The sequence below is a fragment of the Apodemus sylvaticus genome, chromosome 2 (genome assembly GCF_947179515.1).
Source record: "Apodemus sylvaticus chromosome 2, mApoSyl1.1, whole genome shotgun sequence".
In the NCBI taxonomy this organism is placed as follows: domain Eukaryota; kingdom Metazoa; phylum Chordata; class Mammalia; order Rodentia; family Muridae; genus Apodemus; species Apodemus sylvaticus.
In genome coordinates, this window is record NC_067473.1 from 169699270 (window position 1) to 169723083 (window position 23814).

Consider the following 23814-nt stretch of genomic DNA (forward strand, 5'->3'; position numbering starts at 1 on the left):
ATAAAAATGAGATTGAATTCACCTATTATGACAACATGTTACTATTCTGTTCAACACAGAATTAAAAAGAAACAAGAACTCTTGCATACATTCAATTACAAATTATAATTACATTCACATATTTTTTTTAAAAAAGAATCATAATCTGTGAATTCTGCCTTATTTTTTGTTGTCTTTTTTCCTTTTCATTTGGTCAGACACAATGAATTTGACAGAATGGATTGTCACCAGTATAATGATGACAGAATTTCTCTTAGGAATCTGTGCCAATGTCTTCATAATGATAGTGAACTCCATCAACTCTATGAGGAGAAGAAAGATCTCCTTGGCTGATCGAATTATAACTTCTCTTGCCATCTTCAGAACTGGTTTGTTGTGCGCAATGTTAATGAACTGGCATTCAAATGTGTTTGCTGCAGATACGTACAATTTACAAATGAGAGCTTTCAGTGGAATTTTCTGGGCTACAACCAACCATTTTACCACTTGGCTTGGGACCATACTCAGCATGTTTTATTTATTCAAGATAGCCAATTTTTCCAACCATCTATTTCTTCTTCTAAAAAGAAAACTTGACAATGTTCTTCTTATGATATTCTTGGCATCTTTTCTGTTTTTTGTTGCATATCTTGGGGTACTGAACATCAACAGGATTGCTTGGATGAGTATTCATGAAGGAAATGTGACAATAAATAGCAAACTGAAGGGTATACCAAGCCTCAAAAATATGTTTCTCTACTGCGTGATAAACATTGTACCATTTGGTATATCACTGACCTGTGTTCTGCTCTTAATCTATTCCCTAGGCAAACATCTCAAGAATATGAAATTCTATGGCAAAGGATGTCATGATCAGAGCACCATGGTCCACATAAAGGCTTTGCAAACTGTGGTCTCATTTCTCTTGTTATTTGCCACATATTCTTTCTCTGTAATTATATCAGGTTGGAGTTTGCAAAGAGCACCAAACTTCTTATTTTACATCACAATTGGTGCCTTCTACCCAGCAGGTCATTCTTGTATCTTGATTTGGGGAAACCAGACACTTAAACAGGCCCTTCTCTTGTTTCTGAGGCAGATGAGATGCTGACTGTAAAAAATAAAAACAACAACAAAAAAAACCCAACCAGCCAAACAAACAAATGAAAAAACAAAAAACTCTTCTTGTCTCTAGATAAAGGACAGAGACATGTATACATAGGAAATATATACAGGAAGTAATATAGATAAATATCAGGTGAATATAAGTAGGCACAAAGATTAGAAAGAGACAATTTGTACAAGAGTAATGAAACTCATTTTCTATAATTCTTTAAATAAAAAATGAAAGATGTGTTTAGAAACTAAAAACAGATTTTACCCATTTCAGGCTATTGCTCTTGTTTTCATCTTAAAACATTATAAGGGTGAGGAATTGTTCGTTATTTCTTCATACTACATCTTCAAATTTATTTTAATTATAACCAAAAAAGATTCTGACTTTTCATTTTTAAAAAGTATAATCATTGCAAAACAGCACAGAAATCATAGTGCATAATCTACTCTTTTCTTTTTCATTGAAACTACCTCTATTAAAACTATATAAGGAAAGTAAGTATAGGGAATATACTGAAGATTGTGTTTCTTGTAATCTTGTATAAAATGTAGAAATTAGAGAAATATGTTGATCTAATCATTGTTGGAGATTTTTAGTGGAGCAGTTGAAAATAGTTATTGAGTTATACGTGATGAAGTGGGAATTTTTGGGTTTGTTGGAGATTCAGTTGTTTTTTGCTCTTTGTCTGGAAGCTGATTTATGAGAGGATACTTTGCTGAAGAATAAACATGGAGGATGTTTTGTTAAGAACAGATGTGTTTTTTTCTGAAAGCTGTATAGTGAAAGAGCATGCGATTTTGCTGGAGCAGACTCTTGAGAGGATATGGTATGTTTAGAAAGAGTGTAAGTATAACACAACAGACAACAGATGACACTTTTGCATTGCTTCTCCTTGCTTTCTTCTTTGATCTTCACTTGTCATGATTTCACTGGGAGAAACACATCAAAGAACTTCTGGTGTATACTGCGTGCTTTTTGTCATTTATAAGGACACATACAGATCCATGGGACCCTGTGGTTTCTTCTGAATGGAGCTGCTGCTGCTGCTGACTCTTGTTTGAAGTTTGAAGACTGCTATCACACATTTATGTTTGGTGTTTTGTTAGTGGACTGGACGGGTGACAATGAAGATTGAAATCATCCAAGAAATATTTTTAAAAAGGTTCAATCCCCCTGTTTCCTATTAACCTTTCTTTTTCCCTACTTCATATGGGTTGTTGGCTAGAAGCAAGTTTGAAGCATTAGAGAACCATAATTAGTAGAATCCATTTCAGAGAAGCTCCCAAGGTCCGACACTATTACTGAGGCTATGGGGCATTCACAAAAAGGGGCCTATCATGACCACACACCAGAAGACCAACAAGCACCTGAAAGTGTCAAATGCAGATATTTGCACCCAACCAATGGACAGAAGCTGCTTACCCCTGTGGTTGAATTAGGGGAAGTCTGGAAGAAGCTGAGGAAGGTGACCCTGTAGGAGGACCAACAGTCTCAATTAACCTGGACCCCAGAGAACTCTCAAACACTGGACCACCAGCTGGGCTGCATACACCAGCTGACAGGAGGCCTAGGTTCATTCAGAGAAGGTGTACCTGACCCTCAAAAGACTGTAGGCCCCACGGAGTTTAGAAGTCTGGTTGAGGGGATGGGAGTTGTGAGGGGAACATCCCAATAGAGACAGAAGGTTAGGGAAAAGGTATGAGATGTGGAACAGTCAGAGAATGGGCTGAGGACAGGAATAAAATCTGGAGTATAATATAAAATAAATAAGAAAATAAATAAATAAATGACAAAAAATAATAAAGAAAGAAAAATCTAAGACCACAATGTAATTACTAATTTAGGATGTAACACACAATCAATTCTTTTGGTTTTATTCTTTTTTAAAGAATACTCATATAAAGTAACACAATTAAATGTATTATTTTTTAATATATGTCATTTAGTTTGTTCTTATTTCTCCCCATCCACACTACCTATTCTTCATACCCTCTTTCTCCCTCGTTCTCTTCTTATTCCACTTTGTACCCTTTTCCATCTTCAGGTTACAATTATCCACATTTTACACACATGCATACACACATACACACACACACACACACACACAGAGAGAGAGAGAGAGAGAGAGAGAGAGAGAGAGAGAGAGAGAGAGAGAGAGAGAGAGGAGAGTAAATTAAATTTTAATCAAACTATGTCAGAGAACATACAAAATTTGTCTTTCTGAAACTAGTCTATTTTTATTAGATATTTCATTTATTTACATTTCAAACATTATCTCCTTCCTCAGAAAACACCTATCCCATCCTCCTTCTCCTGCTTTCCCACCCACATATCCACTCCTGCCTTCCCACTCTGGCATTCCTAGGTCACTGAGCCTTCCAAAAAACAAGGACCTCTCCTCCCATTGATGTAGGATAGGGCCACTCTCTGCTACATTTGCAGCTGGAGTCACACCTCTCTCCATGTGTTCTCTTTGTTTGGTGGTTTATTCCCTGGGAGATCTTGGGGACATGGTCTGTTTGGTTGATATTGTTATTCTTCCTATGGGGTTGAAAACCTCTTCAGCACCTTCAGTCCTTTTCTAACTCCTCTATTGTGGACCCTGTGTTCAGTCCAATGTTTGGCTGCGAGCATCTGTTTCTGTATTTGTCAGGCTCTGGCAGAGCCTCTCAGAAGACAGCTATAACAGTCTCCTGTCAGCAAGCTTTTCTTGACATCCTCAATAGTGTCTGGGTTTGGTGTCTGTATGTAGGATGGTCCTCAAGTGCCTTTCCTTTGGTCTCTGCTCCAAACCTTGTCTCTGTATTTCTTTCCTTGAGTATTTTGTTCCCCTTTCTAAGAAGGACTGAAGCATTCACACTTTGATATTCCTTCTTCTTGAGCTTCATGTGGTCTGTGAATTGTATCTTGGGTTTTCTGAGATTTTTGGGCTAATATCCACTTGTGACTGGTTACCTCAATCAGGATGAAATTTTCTAGTTCCATCCATTTGCCTAAGTATTTCATGAATTCATTAATTTGTTTAACAATATTCTAGTTGCTTAAGTTTTCCTGAAAAGGTCATGAATTTAGATTTTAATTGTATATATGCATCATGTTTTATTTAACAATTCATCTATTAGTTTTCTTCTTATCTGGTTCTGGTTCTTTTTTCTTATAAGTCATGCACATGGGCATATAAGTGATGTGATATATGTGTTTTTGTTGTCCTAATATTTTGGGTATATCATAAAAGTGATTCTTTTTTTTGTAATTTTGGCAACTTCTAAATAAATTTCTATATGGGTGTTAAAGTTTACATCCATTTCAGTAGTGTATACATATTTCTTTTTTACCAAATTCCATAGCAGAATTTGTGGTGACTTCTTTTCCAAATTATTTATTTGGCTTTTGAATTATAATATAATTACATCATTTTTCCTTTTCTCTTCCCTTTCCTGGGTCTCAATATTCCTATATGCCCCTCCTTACTCTTTTTCAAATTCATTGCTTTTTCATTAATTTTTGTTATATAAGTACAGAAAGGTTTGTATAATTTATTTTAGGTATGTATTTAGGGTAAACCATTTGATATTAGATAACCAGTTGTACTCTCTTTCTGTTGAACAATATTTCTTTAATTGTCAGCTTTTTAAGTTGTCTGTATTTTATGGAGGGCTGAGTACTTGTGGGTGTCCCCATCCACACTGGCAAGATTATTATTGTTTTTACTGTGCAGGTCATGTTTAGACAATGGTGGTAAGATTTTAATGAATATACTTCTGGATTACTGTGAGATATTGTCACAGCAAACTCCTTTATCATCTGTCTCTTATAACCATTTCTTCCCATCTTCTACAACTATTCCTAAACCTTAATTGTTTATTTTAGATGTATCCATTGTACTGTGCTCCACAGCTTTGCATTTTGATTGGTTGTACTTTCTTGCGCTGATGTCTTGTCTTCACTATAGACATTCTGATTTCGGTGAGATAAAAACTTAAAACTACTGTAATTTTAATTGCTATGCTTTCAAAATGTTCAATATATTTTCAAATACTAACTCATGATTTCAGTTATTAGTTAGTCTCATTTCACTGACTAATATGTATGGTTGTTCCCTCACGTTTTAGAGCAGGAAGAGACAAAAAAATTCATGAATAGACAAGAATGGATCTCTGCTTATACTGATTCCATTATATCTGCTGCTAAACTAAGACTCCTTAAATCTGGCATGTATAATTTTGTTTAACCACATTTAAGCACAGCACAATTTTGGAAAAAAAAAAGTATTCAGATAACAATTAACCCAGTCCCAAGTTTGCAACAATTTAAGACATGCTTACATTGAAATTCTTTGCACAGTATATCTGGCTTCTTTCACAGGAATGGAGATTCTTTACTCAGAGATAGTGCCCATGATTTAGGGGCTAGGTATCTTGACTGAGATAAACATAACATCTGTGGGGTTCTGAATTGCCTTGACCCTAATGTCATATAGAAGTTGCTAAGGCTGTTGTAAAATATAAGTAACATCAGTCCTAATGATAGATTTTATGGCCTAAAAGCAGTGCACAATTTTACACAAAAAAGTATGAGATAAATAAAAACATATATTTTGGGAGACACCAGCAGAATCTGTCTCATCAAGAAGCAAATGTTCACCAGGTTGTCAAACTACATCATTTCTGACATTCCAGGAGGAACAACTATATATTTCATTCTATCAAAGATGTAAGCTGTATGTGTAACTTTCCTGGGTTCTCCTGTGCTTATCTGTGTGCACAAGGTCATTTTGCTCTCTACAATAAGTCTTGTTGCATAGCAGTAGTTGCATATCTAAGGCAACAAATGCTGAAACATTCAACTGAGGTTGCCCCAGTTCAAAGTGAAAATTTTACCGTGACACTTCTGATATGCCTAATTTTTCTAAGTAGTTCAGGATGGTAGGTCTTCTTAATGTAATGATGGTTGCTTGCTCCCTTCCATGAAATTAAGACAAATCCATTTGAGGCTGAAACATTCTTTCAAGGTATCTGAGAGCATTCATTTTCTTCTATAGTCTATGGGCATTTTCTTTATGCAATGAGCTTTATCTCCTGAATATACAGATGTCTCCCAAACACTGATTGGTTACAGAATATAGAACATCCTTATACAGTCTTACTAAGCTGTGCTGTTGCCATGCTGCCTTTGTTTTAGGCAATAAGCTATGCAACAGATTCTCAGCTGCTTTGTCAAGGTAAGGGAAGTTTTGCAAATGGAAAGGAATATCATAATTAAAAGAAAAAGACATATACATGTTATCTGCTTCATTAGACTCTATTTGACAGGACAAATAGCAAAAATAATGAGGGGCTAGGGAGTCAGGATGAAATGCAAAGAAATAAAGATTAAATTAGGCCAGTGACAAAGGGCCCTTATGTAGATTCAAAAATTTGAAACCAATGGGAGAAGTCAGGTAGTCGAATACTAAGGAGATAAAGGGCATTGAAGAAATCATACAAGAGACCCATCAGACTAGAGAAAGTGGAAATCTATTGTTCAACATGTTGATGGAGACTGTGATATGAACCAGTATACAAAAACCATCATTATCAGAGAATAGTTGAGAAAAGAAATCTTTAAATTAACAGCTTTTAATTTTTATTTTAAAACGTTTTTTTTTTTTAGTTGTACATATGTTTCCCATGTGAGTATGTGTTGTAGGATATTTGATCACATTCTCAACTTCAAGATTGGGTTATTTACTGAAAAAAAAAACTGTTTCTAGTAGTGGTCTGATCACATACTTTTATTCCCTCTTGCTGGAGTACTGGCATGCCCTTAATACATTTAGTACTCAGTACCTTTAATCCAAAACAATGAAGGTAAGATGAGTTTGCAGGAAGAAGCACCCATGATTTAACATAATATCTAATTTGGTGGCAGACAAAGTGTTGAATCAGAGGAATATTTGACAGAATATGATATACCAACTCTCATAGGAAGAGAGAGGAAGATCAAGCTACTTATAAGAGAACAATGCAGAGAGAGAAAGAAAACAGTTTTTCCGGGAGAGTTTGACATAACAAGTTGAAGATAAAACAAGCCAGTCATAGGTAAAGACAAAATGAGCTAGAGAATAAGGAAGATTTAGAAAATTAGAACACATAGCTAGAGTTAGTTTGACATCAAGAAGAATAATTTAGGAGATACTGAGAGTAGCAATATTGAATCAATCAGACTCTGGCAGAATTTGAGCTATAACACCTCAGTTGAACCAGTCACTTAGAGCATGGAAAGAACAAAAAAGGAAGCACTTATTCAGTAGTAAGTCACAGATGCTGAAAACACTCTATGATAGATCTAGATAAAATTGTATGGAGGCTAGAATCTTCCAGGACTAGGCCTAGGTTAGCAGATTGAGGCAGTAAGCCTCAGAGACAACAATTATATCAAGTGAATAAAGGTTCATTTTCCAGATGTGTTCATATGTAAATGCAGGTGCTGACAAAGTTCAGAAGAGGGTGTCAAATCTCCTAGAGATGGAGTTAAAAGTGCTGTGTGCTATGTAACATAGATGTTCTGAATCAAATTCAGAATCTCTACAATAGCAATATGCTTTTAAATGCCAATCTCTTTAGTAAAAAAAAAAATGCTTTTTCAAGAGCAATGAAAGAGCCTCTTGAGGCCAGTCTTGTGACATGAAGATAGACAGGATCAGGCTTAGTGAAGTGCAAGTAGAGAAACTGAGAAAATGAGTAAAATAGCATTCTCTTCTCTCTGAGACAAAGGCTGCATAGCTATCCACAGAGTAGGCTGTGAGTATTGTTCATTTGGAAAACAAAGGAGCCTGAGGATGATGATTCTTCACCATAACTGATGCCATATCAGCTGAGCTGCTCACCTTTGAACCCAAGTTATGCTGAGAAGTATGTGATGACACTATTAAGACACTCAGCATATGGGTAGAAATCTGCTTCCATAGTGGTATCAGAATCCTATATTGAAGAAGATATATGACTTATGGATTTTTACTGTGGGGCACTGAGATGATATAGTGTTCTCTGTGCATGTTGCTGTAGCCACCCTTTCTTTTTGACAAAACAATTGACACAAATGATAATACAACATTTACTAGTCCTTATTCAAATTTCCTTTTAGTTTCTATTCAGCTATCTAAGACAAATTAGTGCATACTTCAAGCAGCAATGACCTTTAGAAATCCTACCCACTTTCTGAGAAAGCATTTAATTACAAAATACTAATTCTTGTTTGTTACAGATTTATAAAAACGTATAGAACACTTAGAACAACACTTAAAAACCTAAATACAATAGCTTAGTATAACTAGAAAAGATTGCTATGATATACTACTGTCCCAGTAATACTGTCAAACCCCTAGAAACCTTTAAGTCTATTACTATGGCATCTGAATTCACCACTGGTCTAGATAAAAAGTTCCTGGAAAAACGAGGTGTGGGATAAACTAAAATCTCACTCCTTTATAATTGTTTTTCACAGTGAAAGCTGCTAGGGGAAAATTGTTCCTGACAGTAATACTCAGGTATGAAATCTATGTCTTATGCTAGATGTGTCCTCTGTTGTCATAGTAGTACTGTTATTATAGGTTCAATCATATTTCTTCTTGGATTTAAGGTCTATGTGTAAGGTAGAAACTTCCATTTTGTGCTGTAAACCCAGGCAAAAGCATTGGGCTTTAGCACTTACAGGCCCTGCAGGAGAGGTAATTGATCCTACTCTAATGAATAGATATGGCATATTTGTCAAAATTTATTTTTATATTTCTGTGTTACTCATGGATGCCTACTGCCATTAGCTTTAGCTATGGAAGTAAACACTGAGCTGGGGGGCAGGGGGGCAGTGGTGGTGCATGCTTTTAATCCCAGCACTTGGGAAGCAGAGGCAGGTGGATTTCTGAGTTCGAGGCCAGCATGTTCTACAGAGTAAGTTTCAGGACAGCCAGGGCTACACAGAGAAACCTTGTCTCAAACAAACAAGCAAACAAATAAACAAAAAACAAAACAAAAAGGAAGCAATCTCTGTAGAATGGATGATGTTATACAGAGATATGGGTCCTTCGAACTAATGACGGTGGCTGAGACTGAGTGCTCCAAACCTCAGACCAAGATAAAAGAAAATATAACCAGATATCTACATCATTCCTTCCAGGGATCAGTGGATATTTTAGTAAAGTTGGTAGAAAGAATTCAAAAAGCCAGAGAGAAGGATTGAGTGTTGTTTACTTGTTTCCTCCATGTTGCAACATTCCTTCCTGGAGTTAGGAAAGATGCCCCAGGAAAGTTAGGAAAGTTAGGAAAGAAGATCAGTAATATAACAAAACAACAACATAATCATCAACAACAACAAAACAAGACTTTGGAGACTCTTTGAAAAAAAGTGCTGTCTACTGTTAGAGAAGCAGTGACACTTTCCAGAAAAATTAAGTTCCCTGGCTGGCTGAGCTGCTAGCACGTTGTTCATGAATCCTCACCAATGGATTTCTAAGTATTAATTACTTTCATTCAACTAGGCTCCTATTCACAAACACAAGAAATTAAGTTTGCTAAGTCAAATTCAGATGGAATTATTTTTCAGTCTATCATTGTTGCTTTATCTTGGATGAGCCTACATCTGTTCACATTTTTGTAGGAAATGTTATACTATGTCTTACTGTCTAACTGGCCATCAAAAGTTAAATAATCTATGGCAGAAATTTAATGCCCTCCAGTTTGGGTGTATCTTCCTCAATGGGAAATAGAAGACATAGCTGAGCTTTGAGAAGAAGTTTCTGGTTTGCTATTTTATGTGCTAATACTGTACCAGCTCCATTTCAATCATCTTGGTAAATTATGTGGGCCATCATTTTTATATGCAGACCAAATTGCACTCTCTGGCCTCAGCTAATATTCATTCTTCTCATTCTTCTGTAAACCTTCGTAATTTGATGAAGTTCACCAATTTATCCCTGACCTTGTTTCTGGAGATTCATTATTGGTATTTGTATACAGAATAGTGATTATATAATACCTTCATAGGGAATTTTAACATGCATTTTCTTTTAAATTTTATTTATTTATTTATTTATTTATCTATCTATTTATTTATTTCTCAAATGTTGCCTCTGTTTGCTGGTCCCTGTTCCCAGAGTGTTTCTCCACTCTCCCCTTTACTTTACCTTTGAGACTGTGCATCCCAATTTCTGGCATCCCTCCAATCTGGGGCATCAAATCTCTACAGGATTAGGCACATCCTCTCCCACTGAGGCCAACAAGGTAGTCTTCTACTATATATGTGCCTGGGGCCTTGGCACAACCATTGTATGCTCTTTGGTTGGTCACTTAGTCCTTGGATTTCCCAGGAATCCAGGGTAGTTAACACTGTTGATCTCATTATGGGGTTGCTATCCACTTCAATTCCTACAAGCCTTACCCTAGTACTTCCATAGGGTTCCCACCCTCTTTCCAATGCATGACTCTAAGTATCTGCATCTGTCTCAGTCAGCTGCTGAACGAGCCTCTTAGAGGACAACCATTATAGATTGATGTCTACAAGCACAATGTAGCTTTGGCAAAAGTGTCAGGGGTTGGGGCCTTTACACGGGATGGGTCCAAAGTTGAGCTGGTTATAACCCAGTTCATAGTAGCTGCAGGCAGCTACGGAATACAACAGTTACTAGTTGGTCATTCATTCAGTTTTGTTTCTTTTTTGTCATTAATTTACTTTACACAGTAATAATTTTGAATTGAAACTTTTGAAGGTAGGTTTGTATTCCCACATTCTGGGAACTATTGGGATGGTATAGCTACTGGGGGCTTTTCAACCAAATGCAACTGATTAAAAACATTATTCATCATTGAGTACTGCTTTTGAGTATGTGCTTTTGAGTCTAATTACTGAGGGTGGTCTCTTTAGGTTCCATATCACCATTGTTGGGCATTTTGGCTAAAGTCATCCAAATTGAGTCCCAGGAGCCTCCCTGATCCAAAGTCTCTGAGAATTTTTAGAGGTTCCACCCACTCCAACCCCTGTGAATTCATATTTACATTCATTCTCCTGGCCCTCTGGTCTTCTCTTCTCCCCCCCCCCCCCCAAACCTGATTCTGCTCTCCCTTTTGCCTCCCAGTCTATCTCCCATGAAGGTCCCTGCCTCCTAATTGAGATGAAAGCATCCTTACTTGGGCCTTCTTTTTGTTTAATTTCTTAGGGTCTATAGAGTTTTCATGAGAATACTTTACTTTTTGGCTGAATTCCATTTATCATTTAGTATACATGCTTTTGAGTATGGTAAAGCCTGCACTTGGCAAAACTGGAAAATCTAAATGAAATGAGTGATTTTCTAGACAGATACCAAGCACCAAAGATAAATCAAGATTAGGTAAACTATCTGAACAGTCTCCAATATCCTAGGGGAACAGAAGCAGTCATTAAAAACTTCCCAACCAAAAAGGGCCAAGGCCAGATGGTTTTCATTCAGAATACTATCAGACTTTCAAAGGAGAGGTAACACCAATATGCCTTAATCTATTCCACAAAATAGCAACTAAAGGAACACTACCTACATTCTATGCACTCACAGATACTCTAACATCTGAACCACACAAAGATAAAGCAAAAAAGAACTTCTGAACAATTTTACATAAGAAAATTAATGCAAAAATACTCAAAAAATTGCTTTTCAACCAAATACAAGAACAAATTGAAAACATCATTCATTATGATTAAGTAGGCTTTAGCCTAGGAATACAGGGATTATTCATTATACAAAATCGGTCAATATAATCCACTATATAAACAAACTCAATGAAAAATTTCACATGGTTATTTCATTAGATCTTGAAAAAGCCTTTAAAGAAATCTAACACCCCTTCATGTTAAAAGTCCTGAAGCAATCAGGAATTCATGAATTTTATTATATTTATATATAATACATATTCCCAGAAATCATGAATTTTATTATATTTAGGTACATATATAAATATAACAAAAGCAATATGGAGCAAATCAACAGCCGACATCAAATTCAATGGAGAGAAAGTTGAAGCAATCCCACTAAAATCAGTAACAAGATTGTCTCTACTCTGTATTCAATACAGTACTTGAAACTCTAGGTTGAGTAATAATACATCAAAAGGAGAAGAAGACACAAAATGGAAAGAGGAAGTCTAGATATCACTATATCCAGATGATAAGATAATATACATAATAAACCCCCAAAATTCTAACAGAGAACTTCTACAACTGATCAAAACTTCAACAATGTGGCTGGATATAAAATCGACTCAAACAAATCAGTAGCTTTCCCTTACACAAATGATAAACAGGCTGATAAAGAAATTAGGCAAGTAACATCTTTCATAATTGCTACAAACAGTATAAAATTTGTTGGTGTAACTCTAACCAAGCTAGTGAAATATCTGAATGACAAGAACCTCTTTTCCACTTTCTCTTCCATTAGATTCATTATATCATTTTTCTCATTGAAGTCATTGATCCACTTGGATTTGAGCTTTGTACAAATTGATAAGTGGGGATCTATTTTTATTCTTCTAAATACAGGCCTCCAGTTAGATGAGCACCACTTATTGAAGATGCTTATTATTATTATTATTATTATTATTATTATTATTATTATTATTTGTACTGTATGTTTTTGGTTTCTTTGTCAAAGATCAAGTGTTGATACACGTTTGGATTTACTTCTGGGACTTTGATTCTGTTGAATTGATTATCTGTCTATCTGTATCAACACCAAGGCGTTTTTATTATTATTGCTTTGTAGTACAGCTTGATGTCAGGGATGGTGTTTGCCCCAAAAGTTATTTTACTGTTGAGAATAGATTTTGTTATACGGGTTATTTCATTTTTCCATATGAAGTTGAGAATTGCTCTTTCCATGTCTGTGAAGAATTGTGTTGGAATGTTTATTGGAAATGCATTGAATCTGTAGATTAATTTTGGTAAGACAGTCATTTTCAATATGTTAATCTTACCAATCCATGAGCATGGAAGAACTTTCTGTCTTCTGAGCTCTTCTTTGATTTCCCTTTTCAGAGAGTTGAAGTTCTTGCTATATGGATCTTTCAACTGCTTGGTAAGAACTATACCAAGATATTTCATTCTATTTGTGACTATTGAGAAAGGATGTACAGAGCCATATTGGGGTGTCATGCTACATGGTAGGAACTTGACATTGGCCAGGGACAAGGGCTTCAGACAGGAATCTGACATTAGGGCATAGTAGGGAAGTAGGTTACAGTAGGAAATTTTATCCTAGGGTGGAGTGCTCAGAGTGTAATTGACATTAGTCAAGGTGAACTTCTCCCAGACTTTGTTAAGCACAGATTCCTGTGCTAGTCAGGATGCTTCTCCACCTAGGGAGGAGTGATCAGAGTGAAGGTTAAGTTCATTGTTCCTCCAGGTCTATGAATTCTTGAATTAAGCCAGTGACCTACCCAGCTGCCTGAGCAGTAGAGCCAAGGACTGCCAGAAGACTTCTAGGAACTCAGCATGGTGTCTGGGGGGAGGGGCTTGCCCAAACTCTTAAATGGTCTGACCACTATTAAAGTTGGGGCCTCAATCAGTAAACGATCATCCTGGCCTCCTTCTTTTTACCCCTTCCCCATCCATTCCTCAGCTTTTGTTCCAGGAACCCAGTTTGTAGTAGCTGCACGCAGCTATAGAATACAACAAAATGTGTTGTTTCCCTAATTTCTTTCTCAGATTGTTTGTCATTTATATAAAGGAAGACTACTGATTGTTTTAAGTTAATTCTATATCCTGCCATTTGCCAAAGTTGTTTATGAGTTCTAGAAATTCTCTGATGGAATATTTGTTGTCATTTATGTATACTATCGTATCATCTATAAATATCTATACTTTGAATTGTTTTTTTTTCTAATTTGTATACACTTGATCTCCATTTGTTACCTAATTGTTCAAAGTAGAAAATTTAATACTATATTGAATAGATATGGAGAGAGTGGACATCTTGTCTTGTCTCAGATTTACTTGGGATTGCTTCTAGTTTGTCTCTACTTAATTTTATGTTGGTTACTGTTTGGCTATATATTGCATTTATTACATTTAAGAATGTATAATGAATTCTTGATCTCTCCAAAACTTTTAACATAAAATGGTATTGTATTTTGTTGAATGCTTTTTCAGCATCTAATGAGATGATCATGTGGCTTTCCTCATTGAGTTTGTTTATATAGTTTATTACTTTGATGGATTTTCATATATTGAATTTTCCTTGCATCCCTGGAATGATGCATACTTGATCTTGTTGAATGGTTGTTTTGATGTGTTTTTGGATCATGTTTGAGGGAATTTTATTGCACATTTTTGCAAAATTGTTCTGAAACTCCTTTTCTTTGTTAGGTCTTTGTGTGGCTTAGGTATCAGAGTAATTGTGGCTTCATAGAATGAATTAGGTAGTGATCCTTATGTTTCTATTTTGTGGAATAGTGTGAGGATTATTGTTTAAAGTGGTAGAATTCTGAACTAAAACCATCTGACCTTAGCCTCTTTTTCAATTAAGATGTTTTTAATATTCAGCCATTAGAAACAATGAATTCACGAAATTCTTAGGCAAATGGATGGAGCTAGAGAACATCATACTAAGTGAGGTAACCCAGACTCAAAAGGTGAATCATGGTATGCACTCACTAATAAGTGGATATTAACCTAGAAACCTGGAATACCCAAAACATAATCTACACATCAAATGAGGTACAAGAAGAAAGGAAGAGTGGCCCCTTGTTCTGGAAAGACTCAGTGAAGCAGTATTCAGCAAAACCAGAACGGGGAAGTGGGAAGGGGTGGGTGGGAGGACAGGGGGAGAGAAGGGGGCTTACGGGACTTTCTGGGAGTGGGGGGGCTAGGAAAGGGGAAATCATTTGAAATGTAAATAAAAACTGTATCGAATTTAAAAAAAAAAGGAAAAAAAAGATGTTTTTAATTGCCAGTTCTATTTCCTTAGGGGTCATGGGACTGTTTGGATAATTTACCCGAACTTGATTTAACTTTAGCACATGATATCTGTCTAGAAAATAACCCATTATATCTAGACTTTCCAGTTTTTAGAATATAGGCTTTGTTGTAGGTTCTGACTATTTTTTGAATTTCCTCATTTTCTGTTGTTATATCTCCTTTTGTGATATCTGCAGAAAGTATAAATAGGACTTAACAAACAGTGGAGGCACATTTACATAGCTAGATTTGTAATATTTTACTGGTCTTAAGTATTTGCTGACCTAAGCGTCATTGGGAAAGGAATGACAAAGAACTTCTACTGGTATTCCAGTTGATCCATTTTGTTTAGCCTGACTTGTGTTGATTCAATGGAGGCCTAGTTATTTTTGTTAAATCATGTAACCACTGATGATTTGTAATTGGTGTACTGACACTAATGAACTAGACTCTTTTTATCTTGCTAAAGGAGATTGGAATAACCACAAAGTACTTTTCTAAACAGGTCAACATACCCTTGTTCTATTTAACATATTTTCTTCCCTTCCTTTGGATAGTGGGCTGAAAGGGGGATTGAAGCATTTGAGAACCTTTACTAAATATAGGTTTAAAAAAATTCTAAGCCTAGAGGATATAGGACAAGAAATTCACATCATATACATTTTTTCTTGGGAAGACAAAAGCAATTAACTTACTAATTTTTAAAATGTGGAATTGTTCATACATATATAATCTCAAAAATCTAACCCATAAGCTTTTATGTATTTTATTTTTCTTCTAGTTAAACTTTATCCATCTTAGCAATGCAGTTTTATAAAAAAAATTCTGCTTTCTTGTACATATGCTGAAAATAAATTCTCACCTATTTACAATTTTCTTTGTAAATAAAAATTTCTATACCCAAAGCAAGTAATATGGGACTACTTTAATTTTCTTTAAAAATAAGTTGATATTTTGAATATTTCACAATAGTACAGAATGAAAGAAAGATGAGTAGGTAAAAGGTATGGCTGTGCACAGTGTGGTAGCACATGTCTTCTAATTTAACTATCATGGAAAAGTTAGGTGTATCACTGTGAGGATTTTTTTTTTTTTTTTTTTTTTTTTTTTTTGTTCTTTGAATGTGTTTATTCTTCTTTTTTTTTTTTCACCTGATCTTTTTTTTTTTTTATTCGATATAATTTATTTACATTTCAAATGATTTCCCCTTTTCTAGCCCCCCCACTCCCCGAAAGTCCCGCAAGCCCCCTTCTCTTCCCCTGTCCTCCCACCCACCCCTTCCCACTTCCCCGTTCTGGTTTTGCTGAATACTGTTTCACTGAGTCTTTCCAGAACCAGGGGCCACTCCTCCTTTCTTCTTGTACCTCATTTGATGTGTGGATTATGTTTTGGGTATTCCATTTTTCTAGGTTAATATCCACTTATTAGTGAGTGCATACCATGATTCACCTTTTGAGTCTGGGTTACCTCACTTAGTATGATATTCTCTAGCTCCATCCATTTGCCTAAGAATTTCATGAATTCATTGTTTCTAATGGCTGAATAGTATTCCATTGTGTAGATATACCACATTTTTTGCATCCACTCTTCTGTTGAGGGATACCTGGGTTCTTTCCAGCATCTGGCAATTACAAATAGGGCTGCTATGAACATAGTAGAACATGTATCCTTATTACATGGTGGGGAGTCTTCTGGGTATATGCCCAGGAGTGGTATAGCAGGATCTTCTGGAAGTAAGGTGCCCAGTTTTCGGAGGAACCGCCAGACTGATTTCCAGAGTGGTTGTACCAATTTGCAACCCCACCAGCAGTGGAGGAGTGTTCCTCTTTCTCCACACCCTCTCCAACACCTGCTGTCTCCTGAATTTTTAATCTTAGCCATTCTGACTGGTGTAAGATGAAATCTTAGGGTTGTTTTGATTTGCATTTCCCTAATGACTAATGAAGTTGAGCATTTTTTAAGATGCTTCTCCGCCATCCGAAGTTCTTCAGGTGAGAATTCTTTGTTTAACTCTGTACCCCATTTTTTAATAGGGTTGTTTGGTTTTCTGGAGTCTAACTTCTTGAGTTCTTTATATATATTGGATATTAGCCCTCTATCTGATGTAGGATTGGTGAAGATCTTTTCCCAATTTGTTGGTTGCCGATTTGTCCTCTTGATGGTGTCCTTTGCCTTACAGAAACTTTGTAATTTTATGAGGTCCCATTTGTCAATTCTTGCTCTTAGAGCATACGCTATTGGTGTTCTGTTCAGAAACTTTCTCCCTGTACCGATGTCCTCAAGGGTCTTCCCCAGTTTTTTTTCTATTAGCTTCAGAGTGTCTGGCTTTATGTGGAGGTCCTTGATCCATTTGGATTTGAGCTTAGTACAAGGAGACAAGGATGGATCAATTCGCATTCTTCTGCATGCTGACCTCCAGTTGAACCAGCACCATTTGTTGAAAAGGCTATCTTTTTTCCATTGGATGTTTTCAGCCTCTTTGTCGAGGATCAAGTGGCCATAGGTGTGCGGGTTCATTTCTGGATCTTCAATCCTGTTCCATTGATCCTCCTGTCTGTCACTGTACCAATACCATGCAGTTTTTAACACTATTGCTCTGTAGTATTGCTTGAGGTCAGGGATACTGATTCCCCCAGATTTCCTTTTGTTGCTGAGAATAGTTTTAGCTATCCTGGGTTTTTTGTTGTTCCAGATGAATTTGATAATTGCTCTTTCTAGCTCTGTGAAGAATTGAGTTGGGATTTTGATGGGTATTGCATTGAATCTGTATAGTGCTTTAGGCAGAATGGCCATTTTAACTATATTGATTCTGCCGATCCATGAGCATGGGAGGTTTTCCCATTTTTTGAGGTCTTCTTCCATTTCCTTCTTCAGAGTCTTGAAGTTCTTGTCATACAGATCTTTCACATGTTTGGTAAGAGTCACCCCAAGATACTTTATACTGTTTGTGGCTATTGTGAAGGGGGTCATTTCCCTAATTTCTTTCTCAGCCTGCTTATCCTTTGAGTATAGGAAGGCCACTGATTTGCTTGAGTTGACTTTATAACCTGCCACTTTGCTGAAGTTGTTTATCAGCTGTAGGAGCTCTCTAGTGGAGTTCTTTGGGTCACTTAGGTAGACGATCATGTCGTCTGCAAATAATGATAGTTTGACTTCTTCCTTTCCAATTTGTATCCCTTTGACCTCCTTATGTTGTCGAATTGCCCGAGCTAGTACCTCAAGTACAATATTGAAAAGATAAGGAGAAAGGGGGCAGCCTTGTCTGGTCCCTGATTTCAGTGGGATTGCTTCAAGTTTCTCTCCATTTAGTTTGATGCTGGCTACCGGTTTGCTGTATATTGCTTTTACTATGTTTAGGTATGGGCCTTGAATTCCTGTTCTCTCCAAGACTTTAAGCATGAAGGGATGCTGAATTTTGTCAAATGCTTTTTCAGCATCCAATGAAATGACCATGTGGTTTTGTTCTTTGAGTTTGTTTATGTAGTGGATTGTATTGATGGATTTCCGTATATTGAACCAACCCTGCATTCCTGGGATAAAGCCTACTTGATCATGGTGGATGATCGTTTTGATGTGTTCTTGGATTCGGTTGGCAAGAATTTTATTGAGTATTTTTGCATCGATGTTCATAAGGGAAATTGGTCTGAAGTTCTCTTTCTTTGTTGGATCTTTGTGTGGCTTTGGTATCAGCGTAATTGTGGCTTCGTAGAAGGAATTGGGTAGTGTTCCTTCTGTTTCTATTTTGTGGAATAGTTTGAAGAGTATTGGTGTTAACTCTTCTTTGAAGGTCTGGTAGAATTCTGCACTGAAGCCATCTGGTCCTGTGCTTTTTTTGGTTGGAAGACTTTCTATGACTCCTTCTATTTCTTTAGGCATTATGGGACTGTTTAGATGGTCTAGTTGGTCCTGATTTAATTTTGGTATTTGGTATCTGTCAAGGAAATTGTCCATTTCCTCCAGATTCTCCAGTTGTGTTGAGTATAGGCTCTTGTAGTAGGATCTGATGATTTTTTGGATTTCCTCAGTTTCCGTTGTTATATCTCCCTTTTCATTTCTAAGTTTGTTAATTTGGATACTTTCTCTGTGCCCTTTGGTCATTCTGGCTAAGGGTTTATCTATCTTGTTGATTTTCTCAAAGAACCAGCTCCTGGTATTGTTGATTTTTTGTATGGTTCTCTTTGTTTCTACTTGATTGATTTCGGCCCTGAGTTTGATGATTTCCTGCCTTCTACTCCTCCTGGGCGAAATAGCTTCTTTTTGTTCCAGGGCTTTCAGGTGTGTCATTAAGCTGGTAATGTATGCTCTCTCCATTTTCTTTTTGGAGGCACTCAGGGCTATGAGTTTTCCTCTTAGCACTGCTTTCATTGTGTCCCATAGATTTGGGTATGTTGTGTTTTCATTTTCATTGTGTTCTAAAAAGTCTTTAATTTCTTTCTTTATTTCTTCCTTGACCAAGGTATCCACTGTGAGGATTTAAGCCAGTCAGGTTTATAGAATGGATTCCAGGATAGCTAGATCTAGAGAGATATTGTTTCAAAAAGGCAGGTTAGGTGGATAATGGATGGAATGTTTTTCTTCTTCTTCTTTCTCCTAGAGCATGATTAGACCTGAACTCAGTACAAAGATAATTTTTGGCTCACTTCAGCTCTTTCAACATACAAACAAACCCTTCCTAATTTCTCCCCAATGAAATCAGAAGAAATAGAAACCCAAGTGGGTTCAAACATACAAGAACAAGAGAAAAAGCCTTTAATAGCTCACTCTCTACAAATTGTAGGGCAAGGCCACAATCAGACTGTTGCTTATGCTACACCCAATAAAGAAGAGCAGAAATGAGACTATAATTTTCAGTTATCTTATAGTCTTTAGATCTCCCATCCTTAGAATATATGTCCTTTAGCTTCATTCTCTTGGTTTTGCTGTATAACAAAATTGTTAGAAGAAAAACAAAAATCAGACACACTACAAAGTTATGTTAAAAATCAAGTTAATGAAAAAATGATATGCTAAGAAAATATTTAGAGTTTCCATAAAATAAAATGTCAAGTTTTCATTTTTGACAAAACTTAAATAAAAGTATCATTCAATTTTCCCAAGAAAATAAGAAATAATAACAAATAGAGTATTGTTATTGAGATAATCACAAGAAGTACCTTGTTAATTCTTTGTCTAACACACACACTCATACATACACACATGCACACACATAAAAGCATTCAATAAGTTGCTCATTTTAAGGCAATAGAGAACATGAATAAACATGATGCAAGCTGTGCAGCAATAGTTAGATTCTGGTCAGAAGATTTCAAATTTAAAAATGCTATTGGAGTGAAATATTTTTCATAGCTTGCATCAAAAAAGATGCACACAATTATTGTACACAGAAAATCAATTCTGGAGATAGAAAAGTAGGTGAGAATAAAGTCAACTCTGGAACTCTTCTGACTCCTGTACCAGACAATGTTGCGTTTTTATAAAATAATAAACTTTATGAAGTTTAGATGAATTAACAATTTTGCAGAATTTTTTTATTTGATTTAAATGAGTTCAGGACATTAGATTGTTAGAAATTTTAAGGAGATGGTTTAAATATTTTGTCAAAATGGTATGTATAAGTTAGAATCAAAAGTAAAATGTACTCCTTCAACCTAGAATAGTAAGAAAATATTGAATAGGTTATAAAAGGAGCTCAGTGAGCTTTTGTAAATTTCAAGTACATAAATGACACTAGGAAGATAGTCTTGGGACAGATTTAGGATCAAGGATGAATATTCATTCTAGGTCAGATCCAAGGATGAGTTCACAGGTATGTACCACAATACAGTAAGGTCATGAACAAATAAAACTATTGTTTGAACTTATAATGAGCTTATAGATTAATATATAAAACACCGCCCTTGAATTTATAATTAGCAATCCTTTATGTAACATCTTACCTGTTTTTGAATGAAATGATAATTTTATTTTTATTTTGGGGGAGAGAACCTTGTCATAGCATAGGAATTATAAAAAGACTAAGGAAAAGAATAAAGTTGTGGGAGTCAGCTTGTTGAAGCCATCTACCAAATATGGGTGTATATATGTATATGTGTGTATGTACATATATGTATATGTGTAAGAGTATGTGCATGCATATGCATATGTGTATTTATATAAAGTTATTAGAGTTGGAATCAGCTCATTGGGCCTTCTCTCTATCCACCAACTTTTATTTTATTTTATTATTTTAATTTATTTTTTATCTATTTTTATTTTATTTTATTTTTATATTATTTTATTATGTAAGTATGTATGTGTACATGTATATATGTATGCAAATTTATGTGTACATTTTTTGGAGCCTTTTTGTTGAAACTTGCTTGTTATAGTCTTCTTTGCTTTATCCAGTGGCTGTGTGTGTGTGTGTGTGTGTGTGTGTGTGTGTGTGTATACATGATTTTCTCTCTTTTTCTTTCTCACCAGCTCCTAATGAGTTCAGAGTTTTGTTCCTGTCAGTAATACCAGTGCTGAACCTATACATTGTCTGCTGTAGACAACAGTGTCATCTGTCAGCTCCTAGCATCACTGACCCCAATAGCTGACTCTACACTTGTTGCCTTCCTAAGTTTACCTGAGGTGTCAAAGCTAGCCTTTAACAAAATCTTATTTAAATAGTAAAATGTGTACCTACTTTTAAAAGAACATTAATTAATGATTTTAAAGGTAAATATTTTGTTTTCTTGGTACTCTTAGCATTGGCTATATTTTATATACAAATTTTACATGGGCTATTATGCCAGGCTTTTAGTTGTATCTAAGGATTTAAAAACAGACTCTCATGCTTGTAACAAAGCACTTCACCAAGCCATTCCCCAGGACCTAGAGTCTAAATAACTAGAGTCTAAAGACCTAGTTTTAAATAAGTCCATATGCTAAGCTTTTATAAATTGATTGCTACTAAGTTTATTTAAATTTTCTAATTTACTTCTAAAACAATATAAAGCAGCATAAGAGATTGTTTCAGTGTGTGAAATCTTTAATAACATTGATTTCAGATAGCTCACAATGGAATAAAAATTAAAATCTTTATTGCACAAGTATCACCTGAGTCTCTCTATATGCCTCAGCGTAGATCCAAATATGAATGTAGCATTCAAGTTACTTTTTAGTTAAAAGGCATATGTTATTATGCCTGAAATACATTAATAAAATTGTATTATTACAGTTATATATAAGATCACACTGCTTTAGCATTATTCTAAGTTTGTGAGTGATTTATCACATATAGAAGAATCTCAAAATTATACATATCTTTAATGTTATTGCTTGGCTACCACCAAATAGTGTCATATACCTAATAGCATGTAGTTAGACTCTCTTATGAAACAGTGAACTTCTAATGTTTTTGCCTACACTTCATATACGTCATAACACAAAGACTGGCTTGCCTTAAGGTAGAATGTCCCAAAATCAAGATAAATGAGTGGCTTGAAGGGTAGAAAAGCCCAACAGTCAGGCTAAACATAAGATCCAGTCCATTTTTGTGTGCAGTGGGAATCAATGATATAAAAAAAGATATGAAATAAGTGGCATAGAGTAAGAGGAAGGAAATCATAATTCTCAAGGCATTCACATGGGCTTTAGTGCTGGGGTCTCGTTCCCCTCTGGAATTGAGATGCATCTTCTGGAGATGTTTCCACAAGGAGAAGATTAACAGGATGAAGGAGAGAAGGGCCACTGTGAACGGTGTTACAGAGAACATAATCATCTCCAATAAGACCAGATTCGAAAACCCCACATATTCACTCACTCTAGAATTCCAGGTTATATTTCTCTCAAACTGATACATCCAGTCTTCTATATGTTTGTTTACTTGTAATATATTGAACATCAAGAAGATCAGATTTCCCAGAAGGATCATCAGAAGCACTTTCTTTACTCTCCACTTCAGATAGAGAAAAATTGGTCTGGAGAAACTGGCTATTTTGAGCAAATAAAAGATGCTGAGAATAGTGGCAAGCCAGAGACTGAAGTGATTGGAAACTACCCAGGTAAACATTATACCCCTTAACTCTGTTCCAGCCACAAATGAAAATGAATACTTCATATATTTTAGCCATGCTAGTAACATTTCCCATATCAAAACCATTCTTGAAATGGCCAAGAAAAGTAGGATCGACCCAATGGAAGAAAGAGTTCTTTTCCTGACCCAGTCAATGGAGTTGGTCAACACTATGAATCCATTGCTCACATTTCCAAATATAAATTCTGCAATCATGAGAATAGTTAAGATACCATACAAATTGATTCCCATGTCCAGACAAAGAAGATTCACTGCTTATCATTTGTCAAGGTGAAATGTCCAGGTGTTCTCAAAAACTGAGAATAAACATTCATTCAAGTCTTGCTTCTTTTGTAGTGACTGACCTAATGTCAATGAGCATATTAAAATTTTGCTAATGACTCTGCACATTCTTGTAAAAGCCTTTGTCAAGGAAATATATATTCCTTGACAGAGGATACACACACACACACACACACACACACATCCTTCTAGAGGCTGAACTGTATTGCAGAAAGTCAGGAAGTACATGCACCTGTCATTTGCTAACATGCAAATAAAGATATATTCTCTTTCACTGTAATATCATTTTGCATTGTCTCTGCTAAAGAAAATTTGATCCTATCAGCTTATGTTCTAGAGCACAAAGACAACAATGATTCATCCAAAATTTAGCTAACTGATACATTTTGGGTCAATCAACATCATTACTGATCAATTT

At 35.7% G+C, this 23814-nt stretch overlaps 2 protein-coding genes across 2 annotated transcripts; one reads left to right on the forward strand and one right to left on the reverse strand.

Moving 5' to 3' along the window:
* The first annotated feature begins 202 nt into the window (after window positions 1–202).
* On the forward strand, window positions 203–1090 carry LOC127677701 (taste receptor type 2 member 120-like). Its single transcript, XM_052172720.1, has one exon. It carries the CDS (start codon window positions 203–205, stop codon window positions 1088–1090), a length of 888 nt encoding a protein of 295 aa, XP_052028680.1.
* Window positions 1091–22427: 21337 nt separating this feature from the next.
* On the reverse strand, window positions 22428–23345 carry LOC127677702 (taste receptor type 2 member 13). Its single transcript, XM_052172721.1, has one exon. It carries the CDS (start codon window positions 23343–23345, stop codon window positions 22428–22430), a length of 918 nt encoding a protein of 305 aa, XP_052028681.1.
* Between the last annotated feature and the right edge of the window lie 469 nt (window positions 23346–23814).